Genomic DNA, 12,118 nt, shown 5'->3' with positions numbered 1-12,118 from the left:
TGTATTTGTCTCAGGTACTACTCATGAGATACACAGTTTAGCAACTCTCAATGTATCACCTGTGACTAAGTTCTTGTTTTATATCTGTGATTACCTGCTTGTTCAGTTGCTTGCTGTGTCTGTGATCATGGTGACTGGTGGCTTCTACTTTCTGCTTTTAGGAATAGTACATGTTTATATTAAGCATAGTGAAGATTTTTATTATGTTTGAAGAACTGTGTATATGTTTCTGTTCTTTTAAGATAACAAAAAGAAAAGGAACACTGAACCAGGGTGACGGCTCAGTGGATAGAGGCACTGCTGCTGAGCCTAAAGACCTGGATTTTAGTCCCAGAGTTCATGTGGTGGAGGGAAAGAACTGACTCCCGAAAGTTGTCCTTTGACCTCCAGGTGCACCTGTATGCATACACACAAAAAAATAAATAAAAAGTGAAAAAGCCACCAGGTGGTGGTGGCTCATACCTTTAATCCTAGCTCTCAGGAGGCAGAGGCAGGTGGATCTCTGAGTTTGAGGCCAGTCTGGTCTACAGAGTGAGTTTTAGGACAGCTGGGCTACACAGAGAAACCCTGTTGTCTTAGTTGGGGTTTTACTTCTGCACAGAGACACCATGACCAAGGCAACTCTTGTAAGGATAACATTTAATTGGGGCTGGCTTACAGGTTCAGAGGTTCAGATCTTTGCCATCAAGGTGGGAATGTGGCAGTGTCCAGGGAGACATGGGGCTAGAGGAGCTAAGAATTCTACATCTTTATCCAAAGGCAGACAGGAGAAGACTGGCTTCCAGGAAGTGAGGGGAAGGTCTCGAAGCCCACCTCCACAGTGATACACCTATCCCAACAAGGCCGCACCTACTCCAGGGCCACACCCCCTAGTAGTACCACTCTCTGGGCCAAGCCTATTCAAACCACTACACTGGCATGAAAAACTGGAGAGAAGAAAAGTAAAAGAAAAACAGAGAAAAAGCCAAACCATCACGCCAGTCAGTTTTCTTACCCTCCAGTTTTGGAGGCTTCATCCTCAATGAATTACTTGTGTTGCCTTTGGTCCTGCAATGAGTCAGTACCTCATGGTGCAGTATTCAGACCATTTCACCTTATGGCCAAGATGCAAGAGAGGGCGAGTAAGAAGCCGATTCTCTCCATTCCATCATGGAGTACCTACCTCCAGTGTCACTAGCCTCCCATAAACCAAGCCTTTGACCTGTGGGCTCGTGAGATGCTTGTCCCAATGATGAACATGTGGTACTTTATTAAAAGTTTTGACATTTTTACATTTAAGTTTGAATATTTCAGAGAATTGTGTAAGCAGATAGTCTAGTATTAAACCACTTTATGTAGTGTGGGTTTGGTGTTTTAGACTTGCTCTGTCATCATGTGTCAGAGTTATACAGTTCTGTATAAACCCAAAGATCTGGTAAATTACACTGACTGTGCTGTTCAAGTCTTTTTATCTTTTTATTTTATTTTAACGTAGTCCCAGTATGGAACTCAACATTCAGCCAGGAATGTTAAAAATCTTTGATATGGATTGAGATATCAGCACCTTATAATCGCTTACATGGCTAGTATCATACATGCAGAATTAAGTTTTGTAGCTTATAATGGTAGATGTAAAACAAGTACTCGTTTCATTCCTGACAGTTATTTTATGAGAATTGCTGGTGTGGAGTGGGCATATCTCTGATTGCTGACTTCTGCTCCTGTTAAATGGTGTGGAGGGACTGCATCTCTGGTTGCTTACTTCTGTTGTTTCAAGACCTTTGTCTTGGGGCCCCGTAAAGGTGTCAGTACTTCTAATTACTGCTAATAGTTGTATAGCTTGTGGAAGTTATTTAACATCCAACCTTCATTAGTGTCAGGTTATGTTAATTGGCCCAGCATTCTTTTACTGCCTTGGCAGCTCATTTGTGTATTTTTAGGGACCTTTGCTCTCCCCCTTGTAGTCTTGGGTGCTTTGTCATGGAATTTCCAGGTTGCCCTGCCAGGCATAGCACTGGGAATCCTGAAGGCTTAACAAAAGCTTGGTAGAGAAAGCATTCACCTATAAACAAACTCTCTCTATAATGTTTACTTTCAGCACGCAGCAGAACTGATCAAGAATGTGGCCTCTCGCTATGATGAGTATGTCAATGTGAAGGATTTTTCTGACAAAATCAACCGTGCCCTTACTGCAGCAAAGAAGGATAATGATTTTATTTATCATGACCGTGTTCCGGACCTTAAGGATCTGGATCCTATCGGCAAAGCCACACTTGTGAAGCCCACCCCAGTCAATGTACCCGTCAGCCAGAAGTTCACGGGTATGCTATGTTCTACACACTTTAGTACAGTTATGGTTTTTCTAGGTCCTCTGTCCCTCTATCTATCTATCTATCTATCTATCTATCTATCTATCTATCTATCTATCTATCTATGTATCTTCCTCCCTCCCTCCCTCCCTCCCTCCCTCCCTCCCTTCCTTCCTTCCTTCCTTCCTTCCTTCCTTCCTTCCTTCCTTTCTTCCTTCCTTCCTTCTTTGTATTTTGCCCTTATAGACCCTAAATACTACTTCTTTTCTTTTCTTTTCTTTTCTTTCTTTCTTTCTTTTTTTTTTTTTTTTTTTGAGACAGGCTTTCTCTGTAGTCCTGGCTGTCCTGACTCACTCTTGTAGACCAGGCTGGCCTTGAATTCTGCCTGCCCTGCTTCCCAAGTGCTGAGGTTAAAGGTGCGCACTGGCACCGCTTGGATTTTGTTTTCCATTTCCATGAAGAAAGTGATGCTTTGGTGTAGCCTTCTCTTTTGTCTGGGCTGAGCTGTGTGATTCATGTAAGATCTCACATTCTTTTTCTAATCTTTAGATTATAACATTCATTTATGTTGTTTAAAAGAAATGTGGGCATAGACATGGTGGTGCATACCTGAAATCTCAGCCCCTGTGAGGCTGAGGCAGGGATCTGAGGTTGAGGCCAACCTGTTCCACAGAGTGAGTTTGAGGTCTAGCTTGGCTATAGGATGAGTAAGACAAGCAAACAAACTGCCAGCTAACTAGACAAGAAAGGGTGGGAAGGTTAAGTGTGGTGTCTTCTGTGAGGTTTTCAAGGGGAAAGTAAGCAGTCAGGTAACCAGATGGGAAGTTTGAGACAGGGTTTGATAAGATTCGGGCTTGAGACAAGCCATACCATTCTGTTAATGGAACATTTGCTGTATTTAAGATACCATTACTGAAAATAAATATGTGGTTATTTATTTACTTATTCATTTGAGATAGAGGTTTCATGAAGCCTAGCCTTCAACTCACTGTGTAACCTAGGTTGGCTTTGAACTCCCAATTCTCCTGCTTTAGCCTCCTAAAGGTTATGATTAGAGGCATGAGACCCATACTTGGATCAATAATTTTTAAACCATTATCTTTCTAGGATAGTATTTGCAATAGATCAATGTTCTTATAGCCTTCTTTTGATAGTGTGAATATATGTAGTATATGCAGTATTTTATAGTTTCTAGCAGATCTCCTGGATAATATTTAAGTTCCTGGGAAAGAGTGGTTATTGAGCTTATTTTTATTTAATAAACAGAAAGTGTTTACCATGTGCCAGTGATTGTTAAGCACCAAAAGATGAGTGTTTGTCTCTCGCAGCAGCCATGTGACTCAGGAACTACTGCTGATGTCTGTGCCCCTGATGAGGGTGCTGAGGTCCAGGCGGGCTTTCCCCAGGGTACACAACTAGGAGATGATGAACGGTGACCACATGGTCTGTCTGTCTAATTGGCAAGTGAGCAGTACCACCAAGACCCTCAGTTGATGACATACAATCTTAAGGGAAACAAAGGTTCAAAGGGAAGTGGTCACTGCTGCTGCCCATCAATGTGGTGGACTAGAATTCTCTTCACTGCTGCTTGCTGTTCAGTATGAGCTGGTGATCTTACGAATGTAGTCTTATAGTAGCTTGAGTTGGTTTGATATATTGCGTGGATCTTTCCCTGTGTTTTAGATTTGTTTGAGAAGATGGTCCCTGTGTCTGTGCAGCAGTCCCTGGCTCTGTTTAGTCAGAGGAAAGCTGACCTGGTCAACAGATCAATCGCTCAGATGAGAGAAGCTACGACTTTGGCAAATGGGTAGGTGGAGCCTGGCTTTCTGAACTGACTTACAGGTTCTCCAGTTTGTGTTCTGAATAATTTATGAACATTTTTTAGTTATTAGGTTTTCTTTTTCTTTTTTTAGTTTTATGAGTTTGGAAATGTATACCAGGCAGACGTAGACACAAACACACACACACACATACACACACAAACTCATTTTCTTGTCATTTTATTAAAAAGCCTTAAGTAAACTAGAGTTGGAAGGAATGGAATTAGAGAGAAAAAGTAAGAATATTTGACTCCTATTTTGTATTTTGAGATTGATTGAGGCAAAATGGTTAGGAATGAGTCCTTGAAGATGCACGGTCCAGGCTGATAAGATGGCACAGTGGGTAAGTACTTGCTGCCAAGCCTTCTGATCATGTTCTGTTCCTGGGACTCTCACTGTGGAAGGTAACTCCTACAAGTTGTCTCTGACACATGTATACTGTGGGAGGTGAGTGTCCACATGCATACTCAACAAAATAACATAAAATAAAATAAAATAAAACAAATAAAATAAAATAACATGTAGTAAGAAGACTTGTGGAACTGTACTGTAAACCAATTTTTAGATTAAGAAAATATTCTGTGGGTTAAAAAATTAGGTATAATTTACATATAATAATGTACCCATTTAAAATGTAGTTTATTCAGTCTTCTGAGTGCAGCTATCCATGTAATGACTACAAAGAGAACATAACCTAAATCAGTCCTCACACCTCCTTTCCTTCAGTCCCTCTGTCCTTGGTTCCTGGTCTGTGTGCTTTGCAGTTTGCCATCAATGTAACACTAGCGTGTGTTTTGTCCCCATCCCCATTTGTCACATTATGCACTGTACATGACGTGCCATTAGCAGTGCATGCTGCACTCGCAGTGTACGGTGGCCATTCTGCCCATCGGTGTCACATAGTGACTACAAGGTGCATCCTGGGGAGGAAGTCTTTGCTTTGGATCATGATGTGGTGGGGAAGGCTTGAGGGTGGGAGCAGCTGGCCATGGTACCGGGGATATGAGGTTATGTTGCATGGTCAGGAAGTAGAACTGGGCTATGACTTCTATAGCTTGTCCTCCATTAGTCCACGTCCTTCACATGGGCCTCACCTGTAAGGTTCCACAATTCCAAAACCATCTCCAGCTGGGACCAAGTGTTGAGGCTCGGAACCCAGGGAGGACTCAGCCCAGTCAGCCCATAATACTCACTATTTTATCATGTGACAGAATACTGTGGAAATTACTTGAGGAGATGTTTTAGTTTCTTTTCTGTTGTTATGATAAAGTACCTTGACAACAAAAAGAAGGTAAAGGGTTTATTTTGCTTTAGCGTTCTAGAGGACAAGGGTGGGTAAGGGTGTGGAGGGTCCCTGGGATTAATCCCAGTTTTTGTGTGTTAGGTGCATTTCTACCACCGTGTTTTTTTCTACCACTCTCAGTCATTTATTGCCTTTCCAAAACTTAGGTTTTCCTGAGATGAGTGAGATAGTTGAGTGGGCACAGGTATCTGCCTTCAAGCCTGGTCACTTGAGTTTGATCCCTGCATGGGGAAGGCAAGAACTGACTCCTGTAAGGGCGCCATGTGCATCTCTCCTTCGTAAATAAATTAAGTTTTTCTTTTTAATCCTCTTAAAAAAAGATCTATTTAAAGTCTTTTATTATGTTTGTTATAAGTATATTTTAAATTACTGTAGTATTTTGCTTGCATGTATGTATGTATGTATGTATGTGTACCATGCTTGTGCAGTACTAGTGGAAGACAGAAGAGGGCATCAGATCCCCTGGAGCTACCTTTATGGATAATTGTAAGCTGCCATGTGAATGTTGGCAACTGAGCCCCGCTGGGTCCTCTATAAGTGCAACAAGTTGTCTCATCTCTCCTAATCAGCATTGTCTTTAAAGGATTCTTCATATGTTTTGGATGCAAATCCTTTGTTAGATATGCGTGATTGCATTTTTTCCCCAATTTTGACTTTTAATGTTTTCAGTTAAAGATTATGTGAGTTTTGCCTCTTTTTTTAATGAAACATTTGAATTAGGTCCTCCCGCCTTCCTTCCCTCCCTCCATTTCAATACAGAGCCTCATGTATCCCAGTCTGGCCTCAAACTTCCTATGTAGGATAATCTTGAATTCTGATCCTCTTGTTGTGTTTGTGGAAGGCTGGGATGACAGGTGTGGTTTATGCTGTCTTGGGATCCAACCCCAGGTTTGTGACTAGGCAAGCACTGAGCACACACCGAGCTCCATCTCTAGCCCCTTGCTACTTGTGCTTATCACAGAAGATTTATGACGGCTCCTGGTTTTAGGAGCTATCAGGGCAGTGTGGCAGGCGTGGATCCATCCATGGAACAGTGGCTGGTGGCATCATTTGTTCGTATCTTCGCAGAAGTGGAACTGGGCTCTTAATTCTTCCAAACTTGCCATCCCTGACCTATCTGTTGGCTATGGTTACTGCCTAAGGGTTTCACAACCTCTCCAAACAGTGCCACTCCCTAAGAGCCAAGTGTTAAAACATGTACCTGTGGGAGCATTTTACATTCAAGTCGTGACACAGGATTTCACTCTGTCGCTGAGTATGTGCCACTATGTCAGGCATAACAAAATGCATTGACTTCTATATGGTTAAATGCAATCTGAGTTTAGACAAAACCGTGTTCTAAGCAGTCCATCTTATTATAACCTTTTACTTGCTTTTTTGGCATTGTGAATGATAAATAAGGGTATATTCCTCTGTCTCTTCATGTCAATGAAAAGTAACTGAAGAAGTTTATGGCATTATTGTACCAGAACATGAGAGAGTCTGCAATTGATACTTTGATCTCCTGTGTTCTTTGATTTTTGTTAGATATAAAATTATAGCCATTGTACATTATTGCTGATTTATTTGTGACAACATAAAAGACAAATATAAAAGATCACATCTTAATAGATGTAATTTCTGGTGGTAGGGTATTGGTCAGTGGTAGAGTGTTTGTCTCACATGCTTAAGGCCCTGGATTCAAACTCTAGCAACACAGAACAAAGAGTTTCTGATTTGAGAAATAATTTAAGTTTCACCTGTAATCCAAGACTATGGTAGAGTATTTTACCGGCCATATTTCCCCTCTCCCTCAATTTTGTTTTAAATATTGAGACAGTTTCTCTGTGTAGCCCTGGCTTTCCTGGAAATCACTGTGTAGACCAGGCTGGCTTGGGACCCACAGAGATCCTCCTGCTTCTCGAATCTCCTCAGTCCTGGTTTGCTCATGGCGTGTACCACTACGCCTACCATTTTTCCATTTTTCTTGCTTTTTGTCTTTAATTCTGAACTCTGACGTTAAATGTCTCAGTTTGTAAATTTTTTAAATACTTTTTTGAAAATTTATATATGCGTATAATGAATCTTGTAATTATCTGTCCTCTGCTTTCTTTCTCCAGCTCCGCCACCCAGCCAGCACATCTCTCTCCCCCCAATTCATTATTTTGTTTTAATTATATTAATTCATTGATCTCTCCCACTTATTTTTAATAGAAGTCATTGATAACTCCATTGTTGATTTGGGTGGATATAAGTGACTGTCATTTATTATTATTACTATTATTGTTATTTTGTTCTTTTGAAACAGGATTTCTTTGTTTTAGCTCTGGCTGTCTTGGATCTTACTTTGTAGACCAGGTTGGCCTTGAATTCAGAGATCCACCTGCCTCCCAAGTGCTGGGATTAAAGGTGTGTGCCGCCACCACCACCCGGCTAAGTGACTGCTATTTTAAAGGCAATGTAGACTTGCACATGACACAACTTGTTTCCTATTTTTGCAGAATATTGGCTTCCCTTAACCTTCCAGCAGCAATTGAAGATGTGTCTGGAGACACTGTACCTCAGTCTATACTTACCAAGTCTACATCTGTAGTTGAACAGGGAGGCATCCAGACTGTCGACCAGCTGATAAAAGAGCTACCTGAGCTGCTTCAAAGAAATAGAGAGATATTAGAGGAGGTATGTTTGAAAAGAGTGTTCGCGTGGTGTCAGTGGGATTAGGACTCGAGGTTCCCAGGGGGTGGTGCTCAGTGCCTGGTTGAGATTCCTGTGCCTGACTTGCCTTTCAGCTTCAGGAAGAATTTCCCTGAGTGACAGTGAGCCATTCTTAGGGGAAGAAAATAAATGCATATTAGCTAAATGAGTCACCTGACTGTGGCATAGCTAGTAAACCGTGGAGATCAAACAAACTGTTCAGGTATAACACTTCGTAATTAGTCACTTCTTTTGTGTATAAACATTAGGATCTGTATTAGATATCAGAGTTTTGATTCTGGTATCCAAGCTGGCCTGTAACCAAGGATGACTTTAAACTTAGGGTCCTCCTGCTTGTACCTCCTGAGTTCTGTGATTCCAAGCGCACACCCTCACAATGCTTGGGGACTGCACACAGGGCTTTGTGCACGCTAGGCAGGCTCTTTACCAACTGTGCTGCAGCACCTGGACTTCAGGTTTCTTAGTAAACACGGAATCACACTTCTCCTGAGTTAAGATCTTAGGGGCCGTGATACATTTCTTAAACTAAGAAGTTTGTTTGTTTTGTGGCTTTTTCTCTTTTTTTGAGACAGGGTTTCTCTGTGTAGCCCTGGCTGTCCTGGAACTCACTCTGTAGACCAGGCTGGTCTCGAACTCAGGGATCTGCCTGTTTCTGCCTCCCGAGTGAAGGCGTGCACCACCACCACCACCATGCTCACTGTACCTGTTTTTTATGTGGTGCTAGAGACTGAAGCCATGATGGTGTGCATGCTAATCAAACACTGTACCTATTGAGCACTCTGGGTTTTTTTTTTTTTTTTTTTTTTTTTTTTTTTACTGAGAAAGATAATAGCTACCTTTAACTCTGACTATGTCACACACATGTACACATGTGCGTGCAATAGAATCTAGTACCTTGCACCTGTTAGGCAAGCTCTCCACTATTACTGAGCTACCTCCCCAGAGCAAGTTTCTGTCATGTTGTAACTCAGATTTCTGCAACAAGAATGTACCACTTTTTGTACTAAGCTGATGTGGTGGCTTACAACTATAATGTCAGTTCTTAGAAGGCAGGAAGCTCACAAATATGAGGCCAGTATGGGTTATATATTGAAACCATTTCCAACAAAACAAAATCTACATAGCAGTCAATTAGTGGTATTGAAAAATTTTCACCTCATTAGTTATTTTCTTTATTTGGTATGATCATTAAGACAATAACAGGCCTGATGGCTTATACCCTATTATTCCAACACTGAGGGAAATGGAGGCAGAAGGACTGGTTTGAAGCCAACCTGTTCCACATAGCAAGTTCTGGGCTAGGCAGGTCTATGTTGTAAGACAATAAAACCAAACCATATGAACAACCTCCTCAGACCTCATAAACAACAGTAAACATGTTTGAGGTTTCTTTTTTTAATGCTAACAGTGCTGTCTCAATGATTTTGCTTCCTTAGTCGCTAAGATTGTTGGATGAAGAGGAAGCGACTGACAATGATTTGAGAGCAAAATTCAAGGACCGCTGGCAAAGGACTCCATCCAACGACCTGTACAAGCCCTTACGAGCAGGTAGCCATGGCACCGGTGACCTGCACACCCAGGCATTTCTCCTTAACAAAGATAAACGGTAGTGAAGCTTGTCCAGGGTCTCTGTGACGGGTGGAGTAAGCTGATCCTGTAAGGCTCGAGCTTTCCCAAGCCCCTGTGAGGTGATATGTATGATCTGGTAATTCCCTTTTGACTTAGTAGTGAATCCTAGGTGATTAAAAAAATGAACCTTAACAACTACTTTGAAATATATTATGCTTTTTAAGATTTTGACTATTAAGATTTGCGCTTACAATAAATATCTTCATTTTAGCTAGAGATTTTATTGTTATTAGTTATATCTGAAAATGGTTCTATTTTTCTTTGAAATGAGAGCATCCCTTGAGAGAGGAGAACTATTTCAGTGAGTTGTACCCGATTTTGGCATGAATGATTTCTTTCTGTATTTATATGAGTTCTAGATAAAAACTAGACAAATGTTAGTTTTCTTTCACTGGGCAGATGTTAACTAAGTGACTACAAATTACTGTACCCTAGCTTCATAAGTAATTTTGTTTTTTTCCTAAATCACAACTGCACAGATGGATAGAAGTTGAGGTCTATTGTCTAGTGAATTAGGGTCTAAGAAGGGGAAGGAAGATCAAGCTGAGGACCAGAGCTTTAAAAATCTAGTCTGCTGAGTTCTGGAAACTCTTTTCCCCAGAGGGAGCCAAATTCAGAGCCGTTTTAGATAAAGCTGTGCAAGCGGATGGACAGGTGAAGGAGCGCTACCAGTCCCATCGAGACACCATCGCACTTCTGTGTAAGCCGGAGCCTGAGCTGAATGCTGCCATCCCCTCTGCTAACCCAGCAAAGACCATGCAGGGCAGCGAGGTAAGAAGGGAGAACGTGATATGGGGAGTCCTGTGTTTATGGGACTCTGTTCAAGTTGCTATGTAGAGACTGCCAGAGTCTTACTGTCAACTCTGAGCCGAGGCGGGCTTGAGGTGCAGCTTCATGGAAGGCCCCTTGCTTAGCTTGCACCAGGCTTTGGGTTTGATTCCAAGTACCACACATTCTTGTATGCTCACACACAGACACATAAACACATATAGAAGTAAATCGGGGTTGTTATATCAAAACTAGCACTCTATACATTGAGTGATAATGGAGTTATTGATTAATGTCCTGTTGGACTTTTCATTTGTTGAGTTACTTTTGTGAGTTGGCACTTCATATGCTAACAGTGTTTAACTCAGATTTTGTAAAAGGGAAGCTTAGAAAGGACAGAAACTTCCCTTGGGGTGAAGAAGATGGGGAGCCTTCCAACTTTCTTTGTTCTTCATGATTTTCTTCGTATTCCACTTTGGGCTGGTTTGAAGGGAAGATTGGCAAGGTCTGCATGACAGTAAATGGACAGCATCAGAATGATATTTCTAATGATGGTAGAAGAGAGAACCCAGAGAGCCTCTCGTTAGGGAAGTCTTAGAGAGGAGAGAAAATGCAGGCAGAATGTGGTGGTGGCTGCTGTAAGGTCAGTTGTATTACACTAGAGGCTCCCTGCTGCCTAGGAAGTAAGTCCAGGCAAGTAAGAAACAGTGTATTGAAAAGGTACATTTCCAGGCACAATAGATTTCTAAAGTTGTTAATACTGTTCTTTATTTCTCTTTGTATAGAATAATGATATATATTCTAGCAAGACTTACTTGTTAAGTACTTTGTAAAGTTAGCAAATGAGTATAACCTTTCTTTATCTCAGCTTGTTGTCCAGTGTGGAACCTTAGTCATATACAAAGATGACAATGATTGGTTACAAGTTTATAAACTCAGCAGGAAAAGCATAGGGGGTTGCTGTTGGGATTTAGACAATAGTGTGGGGCACCAGTTTGGGGGTCTTCTTGGGAAATTGGTACACTGTGAGAACAGAGGTAGCATAAATGAACACAGGTAAGGTTCCTCATGGCCGTGTTTGTCTGAGTGCACTGTAGAGGGTGTGGGGGGCAGAGCAGGTCCCGGGCAGCACTCAACAGCAAGAGAGCTGCAGAGCAGTGTGTCTAAGGGATCCAGGGTTACAGGATGGGTGGACCAGGAATGCCAGCTACATGCCTGGATCTGGTCAGAACACGAGGATGTGAAGAGCAAGGAATCTAAACACGAGAATAGCCCCAGGAAACAGCAACAGGATCCCTAGCCCCTGCCCTGCAGGACTGAGGATTAAACCAGGGCCTAGTGCATATTATATGGGCATTCTACATTGAGCTGTGTCCCCAGCTTACTCCCAACCCCCCTTTTCTGAGACAGCCTTTCTACATGCCCAAGCAAACCTTTAACCTGAAACCGTCCTATGTCTGTCCTGGCAGAGCAGGGGATTGAATCTGGGGCATTGTGCATGCTGGGTAAGCATGCTATTACAGAGCTGCATCTCCAGCCCTTGGCATTTTTTTTTTTTTTAATTTTAGAGAAAGATAGCTGTGGGACATATCTTTCTTATTCTTTTTGGTCTCTTC

The 12,118-nt window shown here is 41.8% G+C and overlaps 1 protein-coding gene across 4 annotated transcripts in view; it reads left to right on the top strand.

Moving 5' to 3' along the window:
* Pdcd6ip (programmed cell death 6 interacting protein) overlaps positions 1 to 12,118 on the top strand; it is a 56,848-nt gene that overhangs the window by 26,029 nt on the left and 18,701 nt on the right. For all 4 annotated transcript variants that reach the window (XM_021173407.2, XM_029481382.2, XM_029481383.2 and 1 more), the window contains exons 8-12: positions 2,078 to 2,300; positions 3,972 to 4,095; positions 7,892 to 8,069; positions 9,542 to 9,653; positions 10,336 to 10,505. In XM_021173407.2, the coding sequence (XP_021029066.1) occupies positions 2,078 to 2,300; positions 3,972 to 4,095; positions 7,892 to 8,069; positions 9,542 to 9,653; positions 10,336 to 10,505 (807 nt within the window). The remainder of the gene's footprint in view (positions 1 to 2,077; positions 2,301 to 3,971; positions 4,096 to 7,891; positions 8,070 to 9,541; positions 9,654 to 10,335; positions 10,506 to 12,118) is intronic.

Source organism: Mus caroli, unplaced genomic scaffold (assembly GCF_978045245.1).
Source record: "Mus caroli unplaced genomic scaffold, Mus_caroli_1 scaffold_11, whole genome shotgun sequence".
NCBI lineage: Eukaryota > Metazoa > Chordata > Mammalia > Rodentia > Muridae > Mus > Mus caroli.
Note: the sequence above shows the minus strand (reverse complement) of the source record. Positions and strands in the feature narration are given on the sequence as shown.